We start from the raw sequence: 22,612 nt of genomic DNA on the forward strand, positions 1-22,612 counted from the left end.
ACTTCCGTGGCGGTGAGATAGTGTGATGTCTTTACTGGGCTGGTGTAGCTCATCCCTTATTTAACCATTTCATATCAGGAATACGTTGTTTCCGAGCCCGTTCCGCAGGAAGACGGCGAAGGGGACGCCTAAACACTTCATAGTTATATTTATAGTTCTTATTCCGAGTATCTCTTTCAGTCAGTTTGTTCCTTTATGTTTTGAGTATATTTTGGTTATTGTGTAAGGGATATTAATCAAATTTTTTTTATTACGCTTCCGCATTTGAGATTTTTAATACATACATTTCATTTAAATTTTCGGGGCCGTTACATCACATCCATGCCAATTTAAACAAAAACCATGAAAATAATTTGAAAAAAAAAAAAAAGAACATCAAAATGCACATAGGAAATAGAGCATTTGGCAGCCCAAAAAATTAATTCAGAAGTAACCTGATTCTCTATCCACCAGACCAGCCTATAATGTCTTGCAAGCATCACTTGAGGAGAGATCTTGCTAAATGTTCACGCGTAGTGGCCAACGCTTGGCTTATTGACTGCCACAACAAAAAAAAAATGAATATATATATATATATCTATAACCAATGCAAAAGTGTGCGTGATTTTCTTTGAAGAGAGAATAATGGAAGAAGACATGAGTGAGGTAATGGGTCTAATGAGAACCAGAATTGCAAACCTGCTCGGAAAAAGGAGCCCCAGCATCCATAGTATGATTTGCAACTTTCCCAGCAATAACATTTGCATCAGTTTCGAGTATAATACTACATATATATAACAAAATTGAGTTAGTAACGTGTGATGAACACCTAAAAACTCTTACCAATCCACCAAAGAGAAGAAGATGAGAGATGGAAAGCAAGGATTCAGATGGACCCCTAAATATTCCTGTGTTTTGTAATCTGCATATCCTAAATGTTCCCTTGATGTGCTGGAGGCCTATGAAAAGGTAAGCATGGTATAATAAACTGCTTGTATACCAAGCATTTGCCAGAATCAATCCACACGTAGAACAGATCACTAGCATTACCAGCTCAAGCCTTTTAACAACATTGGCAATATGCCAAGTAATGACATTCAATTGCGTAATAAACTGAATTCCTCCGAGATTATTCATGACTCAACTGTCATGGTTTCATACCATTAATTCATAGATCAACTCCAAATGATAAAACTATGAGATTCTTTACTGATAAAAATGACTGATGAAGTTATGTTTGCAGGGGCTGGGTTGTGTTATTGGTAGCTGTACCAGCAAACTGGGATGAGTTAAGCTACAAATATAAAGGAGGATGCTGCATACCCGCCATCAACGATTTCATCAAGGCATAACAAAACAAGATCTAGATTCTCCAGTGCCTCTCGTTTGTCCACACTGCCTCTGTTGCAAGGAATAGTAGTGAAAATTTTATTCAGTCTCCAATAAAATATTTATATCGATAAAAGAAAGTGTAACCAGACAAGGTGTTATTGGACAAACCTAAGGAGAAGGCCAACTGCATCAAAGAATCCCTGGAGAACAATGGCTAAGATAAGCTCATTTTCATCTTCACTCCCAGTTACAAAAAAGTGGAGATCTTGAACAAACTTGTAGACAACAATATTGTTTTCAAACATTGCTATCTCAGCTGTCAATGAATAATTAACGAATATTAATATAGCACCAGCAAGATCAAAAGTTATCCAATGGCACAATCAATTGTAAAACCACACAAATTTGTAAACTTTTAAAAACAGCAAAACAAACTTATATCCAGTTAATTTATAAGAAACATGACTTTTTCAATCAAAGTCAATAATGTCCTCAGACAAGTTTCTATATTCTCACTTCTCTCAACCATCTTTTTTTAAAAAGAAATTTCACTCAACCTATGGTGACTGCTTTTAGTTGTTTACCTATATTATGTGATCAACCCACAAAAATAAGCGTCCCATGCACTTCTGCAGTAAATACAACAATAGCATAAAGCCTGTGTCTGACCTGGTAACTTCTATATCCATAGATACAGGGATTCATACGAGTCTGGAAATTGGATAAAGATACTTGGATTCGATTGACAAAAATACTACAAAAGATTAAATAACTAATGTATCATGATCTACATTAAAGTATGCATTCACCGCCCACATGCAATGCATGGATTTGAATCCAAAGCATGCTGGGAAATGCATAATGCCTCTTTTACTCGTATTCTTTAGTTTTAGTGCCATATCAGTTCAGGACGTGATACGACACTGGTGCAGGTGTGGGATATGTATTTGATACTTGATGTCCATGTCAGACAATTGATGATCCAGAACTAGAAGTGATGATATATGATAACATGAGCGATCAAGAAGACTTTTAGGCTACATTTAAAATAAATTTAGAAATTTTTTGGAATTAACTAGCAAATCCACATTTAGTTCGATTAGGAGAGAACGTAAATTCTATTAGATAAAAACTGATTTTGTCCGGGGCTTCATGTTGAGTGGGAATGACGCCTTCTAATTTCCAACAATTTTAGTAGTATTTAGAATGCATAGTTCCAATTCAACGCGAAACTCTATAACTGATTTCTGGTATTTTAAGAAGATTTTTACAATTTTCTAGTTGCAATAAATGAGAATTCACAAATGAACTCTACAAAAAGTTCAAAATTATTCCAATGATAGCCTTCGGCTAGAAGTTGAAAAAAAAAATCTAAACTGAAATATCAGCTCATAAATGTATAAATATTTGAACATTTTTATATAATAAATATTTCAAGTTGTAAATTACTAATTACTATAAAACCATCTTTTAGAAAAAATCTCATTAAAAATATTTGCTATTGTTTTTGTAGTAAAGACTGTAATTTCTTATACACATGACATCTTCTTACCTTCGTATAGGCTAATTGGCCAAGTCTCCTTAACTTTGACTATAAAAATTAGTAACTCAAATATTTAGATCATACCTATGCCAGAGGCACCCAAGTCCATGCAACATGGCAAAGTGCAAGCATGGTTGTCCACATGGCCACAACATAAAAGAGAGAGAGGGAGAACTTTGCTTAAGATATTAGTTAAAGCAATAGCAAACCTTCAGTACGAGCATTTGTCTTTTGTGTTTTGGTAAACACGACTTTCTCAAATTCTTCCTTTGCATTGTTTGTTGGCCAGTCATCTGAAAAATATTTAATAGCCACACGTTTACCTTCAGAATCCAGAAGAAGGATATTTTTTACAGAGGGGCACGTCTCCTACAAGCACCATTTTCAGGAATAAAAAGAAAGGAAATCAGAGATTGCAAACCTCTTTTTTGGTACATAGATTGCAACAACCTTAATTACTAGATTAATGAATGACATTATTTTCGTTATCCATGCTCATCACTAAGTTTACCAAGATGTGACAAATTACTACCAGTTGGTTAGAGTCACAACTGTAGTATCTCCTCTTTCTTTTTTAATTTTTCTACCTAGTGTGTTTTTCCTCTAACATCACTTACAACATCCAACATATGAACAACAACTCTGATCCAAAAGATAGTAAAGTTAATACTCAAAAGGTTGGGCCCATATACTAATATATCATTTTGTTTTGAGATCCTGAATCAGTTTCAGTGAGTTTACAGAGGGAGAAATTTAAAAACTATGAGTTTAGCAAATAAAACCTAGATGGGCTGAAACATCACATGAAATAGCGCTGAAGTCATGTTCCGTGGATCTGTGTCACTAATCATTGATCTATTTCCCCAACAGTGCACAAATAAATATGAAGCACTATCATTTACTTAAGCATATTATACCTCATTTTACAAAACTAACATTTTTCTACCTTAATTCGTCAGTTTACATAACATTTAATTCTTCAGCAACCAATTTTTAAGCATCAGCGTTAGTTACGTCAGGTGAATCCAATCACCAAACTCCATACCCGACTCATCACTTGGTCGCAGTTTCAGATATTACCAATAGAACATTACAACAGTAGCGGATAGAAACCTTAAGCTAACTCAAACTAAAGCTCAATTCTCCCATCAGTTATATATACTTTTCACTAAAGAGATAAAAATGAGAAACCAAACAAAATTTAGGGCAGAAACTGTACAAATGAAATGAAATTGCAACCAACTGATAAAGGGGAAAAAATCGGCGTTAAGAGTGTGAGAACTTACCATTGATTCGAGGTTTTGTCAGAACGAGGATTTACTTCTCCGAAGAATGAAAATTTACTTGAAATGCTTGTTTCAGTTGGCGACCTCGCAGCTCGATTTGATTATTTAGTGCAATCGGAGATTCGCTAGACTTCGATCTAGGCTGTTACACTCCCACTTTTTAATTCAAAACTGAAAAGTACTCTTTTGGCCCCTACCGGAATCAACATAAACCAGGGAGATTGACGAACCCGTTTGTGAAAAATGAGTAACGGTAACATGTGATGATTGCCTTTGTTTAATGTTCTTACGGTCTTAGCCGTCCGTTTCATATACCATTTCTCATGATAGTTCGTCGTTAATTAATATAGGATATGGTGTTAGAATGATAAAATCTTATTTATTTTTTAATGATATAATTATTTGAGGGTGTTTTATGATATTTGAAATGTAAAATTTAAATAAATTTTTAAAATTACTGTAATTTTTTATGGGTTCATATTTTTATTCTGGTTTACTTTAATTAATTTTTTTAAAATTTTCATTTTACTCTAAAAAATCTTCATTTATTTACCTCCATAATTATTTAAATATCTTTCAATTTTTTATTTTTTAAATTTAATATAATAAAATATAATTACAATAATTTATTTTTAATATATAAATAATTTTAATTTTATTAAAATAAAATTAATGTGATAATATAAATAATAATTATATATTATCAAATATAATAATTTAATCTGATAATGTGTGTTAATTACTTATTTAAATATAAATTTAATTATATTTTTATATAATTTATTTTTTCTTCATTACATTCTTTTTATATACTATTTTTTATTTAATATTAGATACAATAAGACATGGATAAATTGGTAATTTAATTGAATATACAATCAAATAATCTTATCAATCCAAATAAAATAACTTTTATTACGTACATTAATACACAATCTTCTCAAATATAATATAACTTTATCATTATCATCCTATGTCATTACTATACATTACTATACATTAATTTTTTATCACAAAATTTATCCAAACAGAGTAAGAATTGATGAGTTAGGTTAAAGTAAAAATATTGAATTACAAAAACATTACCCATATTTAGCACAACATATATATATAATTAAACTTTAAAAAAAGGTGAAGACAAAGATCCCAGTAGTGCTCTATGAGACAGGCCTAAGTAGTATCATAATAATTCAAGTGGAGATAGTTCGAAAGTCGATAAGGATATCATGTAAAATATAGCTAGTAAATGGGATGTAATGAGACCAGTAGGTCAGGATATTAGCACAATTATTCCTTTTTCAGTGGGTGTGGAAGAGTTCCAGCTCCCATTAAAACCAAACATCACTCTACTTTGGTCCACCTCTTAACAATAAGTCGAGTCAAACACGACTAGCTAACAGATGAGGTGTGTGGTATGGAGGGAGTCAGTCTCGATGATGAGCTTTTTGATACCCTTCTATCAAGTGAGATTTAGACCATTAAGAATACCTTTGAGTTATGCGATCAATGCAAATTTCATACGAATGTTATTAATAAAGTCAATTACTTAGTTGACATTATTATCCCTTTTGAGGCCACCAGTAGTAATAGGCGGAGGACTCAGTGATATGATCCTCGGAGGTCTCGAGTTAACATTCAAATAAGAGTCCCAAGGAGAGCAGGACACTCACAAGGTTCAGAGTGCCTGCGGGAAGATTGTCTGCGAGCCCTTGGGTGCACTAACAAGAAAGAATGTATGTGTAGCACGCTTAGCCGCATGCACGCATGCAGCAAAGCATGTGCATGCACATGAGGGAGGCACGTATACAGCCAGTGTGCGCCCACATGCTGCCCACGTACCTCGCCCATGCGAACTCCAACTCCTTGGGGAAGAAGGAGTCCTACTTACGAACAAATTTCTCGAAGTTAGAAGCCTGATTTGGGAATTTTTTAGATTCTTCTAAAGCCCATCAAGCAAGTCTAACCCAAGGGTCATCCAAGATTATTTAAAAAACACGACCTAACAATCAAGAGCCTAAAATCCTGAGGCCCATTGACCTTGATTAAAGGGATCAGCCTAAAGGAGGAGTTCAAGACCCAAATTAAAAAAAGCTAAGGAGTGTGAGCCCAATATCAATTTTGGGGGTCCAAAAAACACCATGGTAGTACCCAAAGAGGAAGATCAAGGCTCGACCAAGGTCAAGTTTGGCTCACAGCCCTCATGACCAAGAAAAGGAAGAAATTTGGAGGTCTGCCCGCACTAAGTGGCTCATACTCGATGTGTCCGACCTTGATGACGAAGATATGTCTTCTATGGCCAATAGAAAGAGAGACCAAGAAGTAGAAGTCAATGACCAATCGACCAAGAAAGAAATTGGCCTAAAAAGACAAAAAAACTCGAGAGGCACGAGGAGAGTGTTTAAAGGAGTCCGATGCCGAGAAGGAAAACACTTTTCTTTCCCCATTGCAACTCAAAAACTGAGTTGAAGTCCCCTTCCCCATGGATGGTTCTTTGTTGGAAATCCTAGACATCAATAAGGAGATGAACATTCAATAAGAAGATGAAAGAATTCTACATAAAAAGGATTTTCCAAGTCACTCACCAAGCGGCCAAAGAAGTTGTCTCCTTCCCGAAGTCCTCTTTCTATCTCCTAATCAAAGTCCTACATGATGCTAGTAATTCTATTTAAATTTCTCTCAAGAAAATATTAAAGAATGAAAAAGTAAAAGTCGAGAGCAACATAGAAGCCTAACCCGATGAGGAGATCAAAATTGGCTATGAGAGGAAGAGTTCAAATTTTAGTTATTTTAATTATTTAATTATCCTACTTAGAATATGATTAAATTATTTTAATTATTTAATTTAGGTTTCCTAGTCTAAGAAGTATTAAGAACTAGAGTAGAATTAAGTTTCTGTTTCCACTCGAATTGTAACACCCAAATTATTATTTTTATTTTCGTATTTGAATTTTAGTTTTTTTTTATATATCTAATTTAGAAGATTTTAATTTAATTTAATTTAATTTAATTTAATTTAATGAAAATAAAAATAATAATAATGATAAAATAGGGTAAAATTATTTTTTCGATTTAATTGAAATTGATTTTGAGAAAAAGGGGTGAAAATTTAGATTATAGGGGTGTTTTTGAAAAGAAAATCAGAAATCGGAGGTCAAAACGCAATTTGGAAAAGTTGTGCCACGTCAGCAGCCCAGACAACAGCCCCAGCCAACCAAAACACGCCGCGTGGCAAGGAACGCTGACACGGGACGGGTCACGTGGGCGATCCGCGTGTGCACGATCGGATGGCCCAGATCCGTTCCTGCGCGCACGGACGACCCAGATCAAATGTACGCATAGACGGCCCAGATCTCACGCGTACGGACGGTCCAGATTTAATCAGACACGGACGACCTAGATTTAATCCCAAATAAATTGCAATCGGACGGTCCATATTAAATCTTGATGGACGGTTGAGATTAAAAGGAGAATGGTATAAATAACCTCACCCACACCCGACCACAAAACCCTAGCCGCCAGTGCCTCGCCGGAGAAGAAGAACTAGACACCGGAGGAGCTAACCACCGCACCAGAAAATTTTTCAACCGCCAAACGAGGTAAATTTTCTCCCCTTAGCTTGTTTTTCGATGCTGAATCACCCTATGGCCAAATCGGAGCCAAACCACCAGCCAATAAGTTGAAAAAAGCCGTTGAAGTCCAGCGGAGCCGCCGCGACTTCTCTCTGTTTTTTACTCCGATGAGGCCCTTCCCGGTCTCCGTTCGATGCAATTTTTATACCATTGTGATCACCGTCCTTTTCTCTACAGTTTGACCGGAGCAAAACATCAAAACGCGACTCGCACCGGAGAAGCCGCCGCAACCGAGAGTACCGCCGCCAGTAAGTCTCAGTTTTTTGTGATTTTTTGGCCCACCGAGGGCCCTAGGGTTGTTTTATCGCAGGGACCAATGCAAGTTTGGCCGAATTCGGCCGAAAACGGCTGAAAACGGCCAACCCGAGGCGGATCACCGCCGTGCCGGAATTCTGATATTGGCCGAAATGGGTGATTTGGGATTTTTTTGGGACACGTGCAGGTACTGGTAGTGCGTTTCAGTTTTCCAAAAAAAATTCAGGAAATTTAGGGACAGCCCGTAGGCATACTGTAGAGCCGATTTCAGACCCCGAAACAAGTAAGGATCTCTCACCCTACCTCCTATCACGACATTAAAGCTTAATAAATAATTAAACGGTATTTTGTGACTTTATAGATATGTATAATTGATTGAGGTTGCCAATAGAGCCCGAATCTGATACATTGTTGGTCAGTTGTTGTTTGATCTATTTTTTTCAGTATTAAATGCAGTATGATATTTGATGTATTTATTTTATGATCTCGTATGCATGAATCATGGTTTCTTTTATTATGGTTTGTATTATGGTGAACCCGATACTGTGTTGTCTTGTTTGGTGTCAATTACTGGTTTACATGTTGTGTATGATTGAATGATTGAGACCAAGAAAAAGGGCAAAGAGGTTATATGATTTGATAAATGGATAATGTGGACAGCTTGACTAGATATCCTAAGAGATTGTGGATGGATCAGGTCCGTAGGGAACCCTACCGGAAACGTGGTCTCTCATACCGGACAAGGTATGGAGACCTTATGTGTTTTGGCGCCCATACCGGACGGGGTATGGGGACGGCCCGTTTCACCCTCATACCGGACGGGATATTGAGGTTTATAATTTTGGCGCCTATACCGGACAGGGTATGGGGACGGCCCTGAAATCAGGTTATTAATGTTAATGGTTCACGTGTAGAGGGGACCCCTTATGGATCCCCATGGATACTAGTAGGTTGGTAAAAGAGGAAATTTATTGTCTGATTATTAAAGTGCAAAAGTATGACATGTGTTCTATTATAAAGTCGATATGATTTTATAATGGTTATGATGATTGTTTTCATATGTTATTTCCATAAATCTCACCGAGGTAAGTGGACAGTAAAAGTTTTTATGTTAATAAATGAGTTTGTTATAAATTATGCTCAATTGGTTGTTTTTGTTTTCTACCAACCTTTACTCCTATGACAGTGAGATAGTGTGATGTCTTTACTAGGCTAGTGTAACTCATTCCTTACTTAATCATTTCAGATCAGGAAGACGGGGTTCCCGAGCCCGTTCCGCAAGAAGACGGCGAGTTAGACACTTAAAGACTTTATAGTTTTATTTATAGTTTTTATTTCGAGTATCTCTTTTAATTAGCTTATTCTTTCATGTTTTGAGTACGTTTTTTGTTATTGTGTAAATGATGTTAATTAAAATTTTTATTACGCTTCCGCATTTAAGATTTTTAATACATACATCTTCATTTAAATTCCAGGGTCGTTACACGAATTCATAAAATAAGACCTATAAAAAGTTTCACTACTAGATTTGTAATTATAACTTTTAGAATAATTAAATTTCAAGTTTTTTGCTTTTAAAATTAACTTTGTTATCTTTTAAGAGAGTGCTCTTCAAACGTCTTTAAGTTAAGGAGTTTCAGACTGCTTTGTTGAGTTAAGGATTCAGAATTGTCTTATTGAATAAGTTGTGTTGTCTATTCTATTCTTTTTATTTTTTCCATTACCTTAATTTGTTATCAATTTAATTGGTTGTGGTCCAAGTGGGGAGAGTATATTAGGTGGTTCAATTTTCTAGTTGCTATATTGTGTGAGATTTCAAGAGTCAAAATGATCCTTACCCGTCCCTCCTATATTAGTCGATCTTGATGATAAGCTTTTTGATACCCTTCTACCAAACCAGATTCAGATAATCAAGAACACCCTTGAGTTTTACTACTAATGCAAAGTTCTTACTAATATTACTCATAAAGTCAATCACCCAGTCGCCATCGCTATCCTTTATTAGGCCATTAGTAGTAGCAGGTTTAGAGGCTCCAAAGACAAAGCCATGTGTTAAGCTTAGACCAATTATGGGGAAGAGCATTCTAACTAACCCAATAATATCTAGAAAGTTTATCAATAACTACTTGAAAATGACACAGCCAAACTTCCTGAAAATCCACAACTCTCCTGATGATATGGGAATTGTAGGGGATGAAGGTAAGATCATCAGTTGGATGAATGTGGGATCATTAGCTTCAAACACAACAACATTCACTCTTTTTAAGAGGATCCATGCGGTGGTAGGAAAGATCACTTTCTAGCTCACAACTATATGATAGCTAATATTAATGTAACGACCCCCGTAAATTAAAAAGAAACGCATATATAAAATTTTAAGTGCGGAAGCGAAATAAAATATTATGATTAACATCCCTTACACAATAACCAAAATGTATTAAACGTATGAAAGAATAAACTAATTAGAGTGAATACTCGAAATGAATACTATAAGGAAAACTATAAAATCTTTAGGCATCTAATTGCTGTCTTTCTGCAGAATGGGCTCGGGAACCAAGTCTTCATGATCTGAAATAGTTAAGTAAGAAATGAGCTACACTAACCTAGTAAAGAATGTCACATTATCTCACTGTCACAGAAGTAAAGATTGGTAGAAAATAAAAATGATCAATGGAGCATAATTTATAAAAAATTCATTTATCAATAATAAAACCCTTTAATGTCCACTTACCTCGGTGAGATTCATGAAAACAACTTATGAAAATAATAACATTATAATATCATGAAATTATACGCACTCTGTAACATAACACATGTCATACTTTTAATATTTCAATCATCAAGTAACAAATTTTCTCTTTCACCAGCCTACCAGTATCCATGGGGATCCATAGGGGTTACCGCCACACGTGAACCATTCATTTTAACAACTTAATTCCAGGGCCGTCCCCATACCCCGTCCGACATGAGCGCCAAAACAATAAACCTCAATACCTCGTCCGGTATGAGGGTGAAGCGGGCCGTCCCCATACCCCGTCCGGTATGAGCGCCAAAACATTTAAAGTCTCCATACCCCGTCTAGTATGAGAGACAACGTTCCCGGTAGGGTCCCCTATGGACCCAGTCCGTCCACTATCTCTCAGGATGTCTAGTGAGGCTGTTAACCTATCCATTTATCAACTCAATCCCATTCCTATTTATTCTTAGTCTCAATTACCTAATCAAACATGAATACGTAAATCAATAACGAACACAAAACTAGGCAAACATAACATCGGGTTCATAATAATCAAATAATAATAAATTAAACAGTGAATCATGCATACGAAGCCACAAAATAAACAAATCAGATACTACACTACATTTAGACTGTAAAATAAATCAAGCAGGAACTGACCGAAAAACATATCAGATTCGGACTCCACTAGCAACCTTAATTAATTATACATATCCATGAATTCATAAAATACCATTTTATTATTTATTAGACTTTAATATCGTGATAGAAAATAGGGTGAGAGATCCTTACTTGATTCGAAGTCTAAAATCGATTTTTTCACTGTGTCTACAGGTAGTCCCTAGATTCCCTGAATTTTTCTCTGGGAACTGAAACACACTTCCGGTACCTGCACATGGCCCTAAAAAACTCCAAATCAAACCCAGGGCCTCCTCGGCCAATTTCGAAATTCTGGCACGGCGGGTCCACCGTGCTTCGGCGACGACGTTGCCACTTGCGGCTGCGATCCGCCTCGATTAGCCGTTTCTGGTCGAATTTAGCCAAACTTGCATTGGTTCCTGTGATAAAACATACGTAAGGCCCTCGGTGGGCTGAAAAAATTCAAAAAATCGAGACTTACCGGCAGCGGAGCTCTCAGGTGCGGCAGCTCCTCCAGCGCGAGTCGCGATTTGGCGTTTTGCTCCGGTCAACCTATAGAGAAAAGGACGGTAATGTAAAAATTATATCGAACGGGAATTGGGAAGGGCTTCATCGGAGGCAAAAATTGAAAAAACCCGCGGCGGCGCTGCTGGGCTTCGGCGGCATTTTCCGACCAATTGGCTAGTGGTTTGGCTCCGATTTGGCAACAGGGGGGTTCAGCATCGAAATCCAAGCCAATGGGAGAAATTTTACCTCGTTTAGTGGCCGAAAAGTACTCCGGTGCGGCGGCGGTTGGCGACAATCGGTTCCTCCGGTGGCTGGGCTGTCTTCTCCGGCGAGGACTCTGGCGGCTAGGATTTGGGGTTGACTGTGGATGAGATTATTCGATCGCGCGCACGCGGATTGTCCGCATGGCCTGTTCCGCGTGGCCTTCCTGCGTCAGCGTTTTTACCACGCGGCGTGTCCTGGTTGGCCGGAGCCGCTGACCGGGCTGCTAACGTGGCGCAATTTTTTTAAATTATATTTTGACCCCCAGTTTCCAATTTTCTTTTCAAAAACACTCCCAAAATCTGAATTTTCACCCATTTTTTTCAAAATTATTTTCAATTAAACCCCAAAAATAATTTTACCCATTTTTATTATTTTTATTTCCATTAAATTAAATTAAACTAAATTAAAACAATTATATTATTACTTAAATAAATCAATTAAAAAATTTAAATAAATCAAAATTATAATAATTCCAATAATAATAATAAAAATTAAAATTAGGGTGTTACAATTAATGCGAGAATTCTAATCGATTCACCAATAAAAGGAAGAGAAAAGAACATGTTGACAATTTGGTTATCAATAAAATCATTCTATACCTAGATTGCAATAGGATAACCTCTGATTTTATGCAAGCTATCTTCTTTCTCAATAAGACATCTTTCGCAGTGATCTTCCATAGTTAGGTGTCTTCCACTCTTGTCAATATTAGTAAGAAGACAATTAGAAGTAAAAATTCATATAAAGTACCAGATCTTTTTAAGAATATGAAGAGACCAAATATTTTCTCCAAAAAAAGGGTTTTTTGGGTTGAGAACCCACAAATTTGTCATAAGTTTATTTAGTATTAAAAATGTCATACCCATGTGGGGCCAGGTAGGCTTGTCCAAGGCACTATGACGTATACGGAGATGAGTAATTTCATGACAAATGCTTTGAGGAAGAGGGTCAACGAAATGATTCCACTTCCATGCACCATTAGAGTCAACATATAAAACCACTTTGCATTTAAGCTGATTAGTAAGAATAAATATGCACTCTAACGAAAAGAAACCATATGACATTTCAAGGCTTGGGTTTTTTAGCTTTCTTCTTGTCTTAGTGATACTAGTTTGGTTATATTATTTTAGAACTTACAACATATACATACATTGATATGTACATGGAGAGAGATACAGATATACATATATACAATCCTAAAACAATTATGGATTGAGGCATGTTTTTTTTTTCGATCAAATTAAGTAAATATCATGTAGTTCAAAGATCATTTGCAAGTACTATATTTTTTATTTAAAAATAATATGAAATTTTGTTAAACAATATATTTATAAAATTATTTAGTATTTTATTGTATGACTATTGTTAATAATTTGCTAATTTTTTCATGTTTAATTTTCTAGGTAAAAAATTAATTTTTTAATTTGCTATTTTTTTCCAAAATTCAAACGTTTACTTATTAGTATTATATGATTATAACATTTAACAAAAATATTGTTTATTTTTTAAGTTAATTTTTTATGAAAATGAAATAAGAAATGATCTAATAATTTTTTTTTTTGAATAATTACAATTTTCTAAACAAAATAGAACTTTAATACCTATCTCTTGATTGAAATTAGATTATTAAATGACTCAGTAATGTGATTCACTTTTAATTTGATTTTTGGGTTTCAAAAATACTTTTCGAAATTGAATAATTAATATTTTAAATATTTTTGGTCAAAATAAAAGATAAATGCGATTTTTTAATAGTTTAAATACAAAAATTATAATGTGTAATTTTTAAAAAATAAATTTAATTTTTATTAAAATTTTATGCTTAAAAAATTCCAAAAATCAATTTCACCAAATATTCAGTTTTTATTTTTTTAAATAATAATATTATATATATTTTCTAATAAAAAATTTTAATTATAAAATATTTTTAATAAATAATTATTTTTACAGTATTTTTAAAATTTTTAATTAAACTGATAAACTAGTACTGCACCAAAGGAAAACATATTAAACAGTAAAAATGGGTCAACCCGACCCAAACGAAATAAAACCTAGAACTCGGTTCCGAGAGCAATAAAACCTACAACTCTGCGTAATATAAATCAGACCTGCGTCACGCCTCCCCGACGCCGCTCGCTGGAAGTTCCCGGACGCCACTACCTAGAAGCAGAAACGCAGCGGAGAAATGGTATGTGTTCCATAATTTCATTTGTAATACGCAATAATTTCGCAAATATGTTGTAGTTGATGATAAAATGCGGACGGCTGGAAGAATATTGAGTTCTTGTTGAAATCTGAGTCTTATATCAGAAGATGCTCCCAAACTTTGAAAAGATAGTGGCCTGTAAGTTTCAATATACGAACTGGTGCAATTTTCGGTGTTTCCTCGCTGGTTGGTTTTCTCCTTAACTAGATTTATCAAGACTCGTATTTATTGCTAGTAAAATCTGTAGCCTCTGTTACAATTTCATTGTTTGCAAGTCTGTTTTAAGACTCTAAAGACATTTTGTTCTACTGTTTTCATTGTATGATTCGATTACTTTTACTCTATTCATTTGTATGTATTTGTGATGCAGGCTCCCAAGAGAGGTGGAAAAGTGCCTGCAGCACCCAAGAAGAAAGTGGTACTTCTTTATTACTTATCTTGATATGTCTGAAATGTCATTTGAGAGTAGTCTGCTTGTCGTTTGACTTGCCTTTTCTCGTATTTTGTGAATATAGGAGAAGGCTGCGAATCCTCTGTTCGAAAAGAGACCTAAACAGTTTGGTATTGGAGGGGCTCTGCCTCCTAAGAAAGACCTGCACAGATTTGTTAAATGGCCTAAACAAATCCGTATCCAACGGCAGAAAAGGATTCTTAAGCAAAGGTTGAAGGTCCCACCTGCATTAAACCAATTCACTAAGACTTTGGACAAGAACCTCGGTAAGTAACCTTTCATGTGTAAGTATGGAAAATGTGGCTGCTTGGGGTGTTAGACTGGGAAATAGCTTGCTTTTCTTTTGCCACAGCTAGACAGTGTAATTGGCATAAACAGAAAATCAGAAAAGAAATTGAATATTCGCGTGATTTAGCTCTCATCATTAGCTCGTTTTGGTTTTAGACTAGATTATATAAGCACAATCTTTTTATCATCATATAAGTATGATAAACTAAATAGTATCTTTCTATATTGTTATGGCGTTAGATAGATAGAAAATACTACTTGGTTGAACAGCAAATGGGAGAAAACTAAAAAGGATTCATTGCTTACTTGATGGTAGCTTCATCATGCTTTAACACATTTCAGCATCATATAAACAAAGATCTTTTACCTCGTTTCATGTTTTTGTTTCATCCACATTATACAAGCAATTCTCTGTTCCACATTTATGATGATTTTTTGTATTTTATCAACAACTTTACATGGATTGCAACTGCAGCCACAAGCCTGTTCAAGTTGCTTCTCAAGTACCGGCCTGAGGACAAGGCAGCTAAGAAGGAAAGACTTCTGAAAAGGGCGCAGGCTGAGGCTGAAGGGAAGACTGTTGAGGCTAAGAAACCCATTGTTGTGAAATATGGACTGAATCATGTGACTTATCTAATTGAGCAGGTTGCTTAACTTCATTGTTTTAGAGTACAGAATTTCTGTCCCCTTTCAAGAAAAGAATAGAGAATTTCCCTTTTTATTCTACTCTAAAAAAGTTACTGAAATGTCTCTCTGCAGAACAAGGCCCAGCTGGTGGTTATTGCTCATGATGTGGATCCCATTGAGCTGGTGGTGTGGTTGCCAGCTTTGTGTCGGAAGATGGAAATCCCTTACTGCATTGTGAAGGGAAAAGCACGTTTGGGAGCGGTAATATATGCCCTCTTGTTTTCCTGTTAATATTCTTGCGAGGTGTGCGGCAAAAAATCATAATGATGATGCTCTTGCAGATTGTCCACAAGAAGACTGCATCTGTTTTGTGTTTGACAACAGTCAAGAATGAGGATAAGCTGGAATTCAGTAAAGTCTTAGAGGCCATTAAGGTAGAGTGAACCTCCTATATATTCTAATTAATGAACACTTAATATTTAGAGTTCTGTAATGTCTAAATGAAAAGAGACTTGGTCTTTTGCAGGCAAACTTCAATGACAAGTACGACGAGTATAGAAAGAAGTGGGGTGGTGGAATTATGGGTTCCAAATCACAGGCCAAGACGAAGGCCAGAGAAAGACTTCTTGCAAAGGAGGCTGCACAGAGGATGTCTTAGAAGCATCATATATCAAAGGCTCTGCTATTTTCCTTTTTGTTGTTCGGTCACTTGGTCAAGTTCACTTGAATCAATAACTCATTTGTTTTCTTTTTTTTTTTTGCAGAGGTGCTTAGTATGTGGTTTTCTATGATCTTTTGGAAACAGATATTAGCTGTTACCCTTACAATTATCTACATTTTTTTTGGAAGGATTTTAGTCACATGGTTGTTTAAGCTGTATGTTATTTTACTTCTGTATTCTAGTGCGTAGAAACTTATATTTTCTGCATCAATAATTCGCACCAGTATTCATTTTGAACAAGATTTTTAAAGTTTTGAGAGTCAAACTATAGATACTAAGCTATGGTACTTTACCCTACTTGCATGATGTTCTTAGACCTGATGGGTTATCAGTATGCACCATTTGTTCTATTTAGGTGAGATGACTCTCCCCAATTTGCCCTGTGATTCTGAAGCCCTAATTACCTCGCATATTGTGTCTTTTGTTTTAGGGTTTTAGAGCATTATATTCCTAGTTTGTATATTTTGTATAGAGATGGACAAAGTAGATTATGTAGTGGGTGTGAGTAGAAAATTATAAAGACAGGAATGGATTATGAGATGACTGAGTTTGGTAATACACGTCCAACATGTGCCCTGCATGCCCTTATATATAATAAATTTGTTATTTTATGTTTAATTTTATTCATATTAATTACGTTTTGGTAAATAAATATCTAATATTATATATTTATATTATTATTTTATATTTATCATTGAATGAATTGTTTTTAGATATTTTTTAAATTATATTTTATTTTGATTAACATTTGATATTTTTAATTAACAGGTACCTATTCAGTTAAACACACTTCTACATATTTAGTATAATGTGTAATAGTTTATTTAGATTCAATTATGTCTATTTCGGATGATATTCTAACTATGTTTAAAGTCTAAGTTTCATTCCTATGATCTCGTGTAATTATTTTGGATTGGATGATGCATGGATGTTTATTGTTTTCATCAACTTAAAAATATAAGTTGTGGCTTTTATTAATTTCATATGATTTTCTAAAACAACTACAAAGAAAAAAATATTGTGATAATTCAAGAAAATTTCGAGAGCGATTATGATATATTTGGATTTTATCAATATTCTGAAAGTATGAGAAAAATTTTTCTAAAACAATTAAGGTAATATGATTTATAACAGTATTTTCTCTTAAAAATAATCACACAACAAATTCTTTTAAATAAATCCAACGTTTTAGTAGCGTTTGGTAGGACTACATTCATGAGACAATATACTATAAAACTGTTTACTGTTAGATTTAGTAAAAAAAGTTTACAGAGGAATAAATTTTTTCCAACATCTAAAACTAATCTTTCTCTTTTTTCTTTTTTTCAATTCTCAATGTAACGATCCCGGAAATTTAAAATGAAATATGTGTATTAAAAATGTCAAATGCAGAAGCGAAGTCAAAATTTCGATTATATCCGTTACACTAAAACCAAAAACGTGCTCAAAATATAAAAGATCAAACTAACTAAAGGAAAAACTCGAAAGTAAAAGCTATGAATATGACTATGGAGTCTTTAGGCGTCCCCTTCGTCGTCTTCCTGCGGAACGGGCTCGGGAACAATGTCTTCCTGATCTGAAATGATTAAATAAAGAATGAGCTACACTAGCCCAGTAAAGACATCACGATATCTCACCGTCACAGAGGTAAAGGTGGGTAGAAAATACAAAAAGACCAATGGAGCATAATTTACAACAAATCCTTTTATCAATAATAAAACCTTTACCATCCACTTACCTCGGTGAAAATCATAAAACCGTATACGAAAGCAATAACATTATCATCATCATGAAATCATATAAACTGTATAACATAATACTTATCACGCCTTTTGTAATTCAATCATTACACAACATATTTTTCCTCTTTTACCAGCCTACTAGTATCCATGGGGATCCATAGGGGTCCCGCTACCCGTGAACCCTTAACACTTGTAATCAAATTCCAGGGCCGTCCCCATACCCCGTCCGGTATGAAGGTGAAACGAGCCATCCCCATACCCCGTCCGGTATGGGCGCCAAAACACATAGGGTCTCCATACCCCGTCCGGTATGAGATACCACAATCCCGGTAGGGTTCCCTACGGACCCGGTCCGTCCACCATCTCCCAGGATATCTAGTCAGGCTGATTACATTATACAATTATCAATTTACATAACCTTTCATTCCCCTTTTCCTCAGTTAGCATCATCAGTTCACACACAAACAAGCAAAACAGTAATTTATGCTAAACAAGACAACATACAATATTGGTTTCTCAGTCATTCAACCCATAATCAATAAAACAATAAAATATGCACACGAAACAATGAAATGAAAACATCAGACCTCATACTGCATTTAAAACTGTAAAATATGCCAAATAACAGTTAACCGACCAACACACTAGACTCGGGCTCCATTGGCGACCTTAAGCAATTTCACACATTTGTTGATTCAAGAATTACCGTTTTATCATTATTGAACTTTAATACCGTGATAGGAAATAGGGTGGGGGGTCCTTACTCGTTTCGGGGTCCGAACACGACTTCACAGTGCGCCTACAGGCTGTTCCTAATTTTCCCTGAATTTTTCTTGGAGAACTGAAACGCACTACTGGTACCTGCACGTGTTCCAAAAAATCCCAAATTAGGCCCAGGGCCCCTTTCGGCCAATATCGTAATTCCGGCACGGCGGCTCCGCCGTGCTCCAGCAACGGCGATTCGCCTCGGGTTGGCCGTTTTCGGCCGAATTCGGCCACACTTGCATCGGTCCCTGCGATAAAACAACCCTAGGGCCCTCGGGGGGCCAAAAAATTACGGAAAACCGAAGCTTACCGGCGGCGGTGCTCTCGGGTGCGGCGGCTCTCCGGCGAGGTTCGTATTTTGGTGATTCGACTCTGATCAACCTGTAGAGAAAAGAATGGTGATCACGGTGATATAAAAATTGCATCAAACGGAGGCTGGGAAGGGCCTCATCGGAGGCAAAAACCGAGGAGGGGCGCGGCGGCGCCGCTGGATTTCGGCTGTGTTTTCTGGCTGTTTGGCCGGGATTTTGGCTCCGATTTGGCCACAGGGGAATTCAGCGTGGAAAAACGAGTCGGGGGTATGAAATTTACCTCGATCGGCGGTCAGAAATCTCCCCGGTGCGGCGGCGGGTGGCGGCGGCCGGCTCCTCCGGCGTCTGGTTCGTCTTCTCCGGCGAGGGCAGGCGGCTAGGGTTTTTGTGGTCAGGTGTGGGGGTTCTATTTATACCCTTTTGCCTTTTGATCTCAGCCGTCCATTTTGATTTAATCTGAGCCGTCCGTGCGATTGCATCTGGGCCGTCCGTGCGCGCGGGGACGCATCTGGGCCGTCCGATCGCGCGCACGCGGATCGCCAACGTGGCCCGTCCCCGGGTCGACGTGGTCTTGCCACGCGACGGGTCCTGGTTGGCCAGGGCAGCTGACTGGGCCGTTGACGTGGCTGCTGACGTGACGCTCTTTTTTTTTTAAAATTAAACTTAATAAATAAAATTAATAATAAAATTCCAAAAATGCCCAATTGTTTGGGCGTTACAACTCTCCCCCCCTTAAAGAAATTTGGTCCCCCAAATTTACCTCTTACTCTTGATCGAACAGATGGGGATACTGGGCTCTAAATTCTGATTCCAGTTCCCAAGTAGCCTCCCTGGGCGTGTGGTTCTGCCACACGACCTTTACAATTGATATTTCCCGGTTGCGGAGTATTCTGCTCTCTCGGTCCGTGATACCGACCGGTACTTCTTCATAAGACAAGTCCTCTTGGAGTGGAAGCGGTTCATGAGCCAAGACATGAGAAGGGTCCGGGTTGTACTTACGTAGCATAGATACGTGAAACACATTATGAACCCGGGAGAGCTCAGGAGGCAGTGCAAGTCTGTAGGCAGCGGTACCAATCTTGTCTAAGATTTCAAAGGGTCAAATATATCTGGGGTTTAATTTTTCCCTCCTGCCGAACCTACTAATTCCCTTGAAAGGAGTGACCTTAAGAAACACCCGGTCGCCTTTCTCAAAAGCCAGGTCTCTCCTCCGGGTATCTGCATAACTCTTCTGCCTACTCTGAGCTGTCTGAATGTTCTTCTTGATTTTAACTATCTTGGACGTGGTCTCCTCTACCAACTCCGGGCCGAACAATCTTCGATCGCCCATTTCCTTCCAACATATCGGTGACTTGCACGGGCGCCCGTATAGCGCCTCATATGGAGCCATGCCGATGCTTGCTTGGTAGCTGTTGTTGTAGGCAAACTCTATCAGGGGTAGATGGTCGTCCCAATGGCCCCCGGAGTCAAGGACACAAGCTCGGAGCATATCTTCAAGCGTACGAATTGTCCTTTCTGATTGTCCATCAGTTTGGGGGTGGAAGGCAGTACTAAGAGACAGCTTTGTTCCCATAGCTTGCTGGAAACTATTCCAAAACCGAGAAGTGAATCTGGGGTCCCTGTCGGATACCACTGTCACTAGGACTTTATGCAGTCTGACTATCTCCCGGATATACATTCTTGCCAACTTATCCAAAGAATCAGTCATTCTGATGGCCAGGAAGTGGGAAGACTTAGTGAGTCGGTCAACAATTACCCATATAGCATCATGTCCTGATCGTGCCTTGGGTAGTCCCGATACGAAGTCCATGGTGATATGTTCCCACTTCCACTCTAGAATCGGTAAAGGCTGAAGTAACCCACCTGGGCGTTGATGTTCTGCTTTGACCTGCTGACATACCAAGCACTTAGATACAAAGTCGGCTATATCTCTCTTCATCCCGTTCCACCAGAACCGAGGTCGCATAGTTTGGTACATTTTTGTACTTCCTGGATGCATGGCAAACCTTGAACTATGGGACTCCGTCATGATGTCTCTTTTTAACTCACTATCGTCTGGGACACACACTCTGTCCTTGAAACGAATCAATCCGTCGGTAGAGATCTGAAATTCTGAACTCACTCCCTGTTCTGCATCCTTCTTGCGGGTTACTAGGGCGAGGTCGACGGACTGGGCTTCCTTTATCCTTTGGATTAACTCGGGTTGGACTGCTAGGTGGCCCAAACATGTGGCCCTCTTTAGATCTCGCAGTCGAACCTGCTGCGTGGCCCCAATGGACCTGCATTCTGAAACCATCAAATGGGCTAGGGTGCCTGCACTTTTCCTGCTGAGGGCATCGGCTACTACGTTGCCCTTACCTGGATGGTATAGGATGTCACAATCATAGTCCTTGAGGAGTTCCATCCACCTTCTCTGACGCATGTTGAGATCCTTCTGAGTGAAGATGTGCTTCAAACTCTTATGATCGGTATAGATATGAAAGGTCTCTCCATACAAATAATGGCGCCAGGTTTTCAAGGCGTGTATGATTGCGGCAGGCTCCAAGGCATAGGTAGGATAGTTCTTCTCATGATTCTTTAGCTGTCTAGACTCATATGCTATAACCTTTCCATGCTGCATCAGGACACAACCCAGGCCCAGATAGGAGGCATCACTATAAACTGTATACCCTCCTGATCCACTCGGCAGAGCCAGCACGGGTGCAGTAGTTAGTCGCTTCTTCAATTCTGAAAAACTCCTTTCGCAGTTCTCATTTCATTCAAACTTTGCATTCTTCTTTGTGAGTCGGGTTAGAGGAGCTGCTAGACTAGAGAACCCTTCGACAAACCGGCGGTAATAACCTGCCATCCCCAGGAAACTGCGAATTTCCTTAACTGTTGTTAGCCTTTCCCAACCAAGTACCGCTTCAACCTTTTCAGGGTTCACTGATACCCCTTCCTTCGATATAACATGTCCTAGGAAGGCGGTTTGCTCGAGCCAAAATCCACTTTTGCTCAATTTTGCATACAACTTCTTTTCCCTGAGTACCTATAGGGCTTGGGCAAGATGATGAGCATGTTCTTCTCTACTTTTTGAGTAGACTAAGATATCATCGATGAACACGATGACAAATTGATCCAAGAACTCTCTGAAGATCCTGTTCATTAGATCCATAAAAATGGCCGGGGCGTTGGTTAGCCCAAACGGCATGACCAGGAACTCATAGTGTCCGTACCTGGTTCGGAATGCCGTCTTGGGGATGTCTTCTGCTCTTACCTTTACCTGATGGTAACCTGATCGTAGATCTATTTTAGAAAAGACCCGTGCACCCTGTAACTGATCGAAAAGGT

General features: G+C 37.5%; 2 protein-coding genes across 3 annotated transcripts; one reads left to right on the forward strand and one right to left on the reverse strand.

The window, feature by feature from the left end:
• Nucleotides 1–263: 263 nt before the first annotated feature.
• Nucleotides 264–4,397, reverse strand: LOC110825282 (coatomer subunit zeta-2-like). The gene is made up of 6 exons (XM_022055730.2): nucleotides 4,141–4,397; nucleotides 3,064–3,223; nucleotides 1,480–1,627; nucleotides 1,303–1,380; nucleotides 679–763; nucleotides 264–538 (listed from the first exon to the last, which is right to left on the reverse strand). Exons 1-6 carry the CDS (start codon nucleotides 4,141–4,143, stop codon nucleotides 479–481), a joined length of 534 nt encoding a protein of 177 aa, XP_021911422.2. The 5' UTR covers nucleotides 4,144–4,397; the 3' UTR covers nucleotides 264–478.
• A 9,808-nt stretch (nucleotides 4,398–14,205) lies between these two features.
• On the forward strand, nucleotides 14,206–16,616 carry LOC110824882 (large ribosomal subunit protein eL8y). Of its 2 annotated transcripts, XM_088213416.1 has the most exons (8): nucleotides 14,206–14,359; nucleotides 14,748–14,795; nucleotides 14,893–15,094; nucleotides 15,592–15,761; nucleotides 15,876–16,004; nucleotides 16,085–16,177; nucleotides 16,270–16,419; nucleotides 16,508–16,616. In XM_088213416.1, the coding sequence occupies exons 1-7, from the start codon at nucleotides 14,357–14,359 to the stop codon at nucleotides 16,399–16,401; spliced, it is 777 nt and encodes a 258-aa protein (XP_088069542.1). In that variant the 5' UTR covers nucleotides 14,206–14,356; the 3' UTR covers nucleotides 16,402–16,419; nucleotides 16,508–16,616. The 2 variants fall into 2 exon arrangements, with proteins under 2 accessions (XP_088069542.1, XP_088069541.1); XM_088213415.1 differs by having other exon boundaries at nucleotides 16,270–16,616.
• Nucleotides 16,617–22,612: the final 5,996 nt, after the last annotated feature.

The sequence above is a fragment of the Carica papaya genome, chromosome 2 (assembly GCF_054855325.1).
Source record: "Carica papaya isolate Zhongbai chromosome 2, ASM5485532v1, whole genome shotgun sequence".
NCBI classification, from domain to species: Eukaryota; Viridiplantae; Streptophyta; class Magnoliopsida; order Brassicales; family Caricaceae; genus Carica; species Carica papaya.

What these genes read in the sequence shown, in the direction of transcription:
- LOC110824882 (XM_088213415.1), top strand. An exon ending in CAGCACCCAAGAAGAAAGTG is followed by an intron (nt 14,796 to 14,892) that starts GTACTTCTTTAT and finishes TTGTGAATATAG; the next exon opens with GAGAAGGCTGCGAATCCTCT. An exon ending in TGACTTATCTAATTGAGCAG is followed by an intron (nt 15,762 to 15,875) that starts GTTGCTTAACTT and finishes GTCTCTCTGCAG; the next exon opens with AACAAGGCCCAGCTGGTGGT.
- LOC110825282 (XM_022055730.2), bottom strand. An exon ending in GACAAATGCTCGTACTGAAG is followed by an intron (nt 1,628 to 3,063) that starts GTTTGCTATTGC and finishes ATTCATTGACAG; the next exon opens with CTGAGATAGCAATGTTTGAA. An exon ending in GATGAAATCGTTGATGGCGG is followed by an intron (nt 764 to 1,302) that starts GTATGCAGCATC and finishes ATATATATGTAG; the next exon opens with TATTATACTCGAAACTGATG.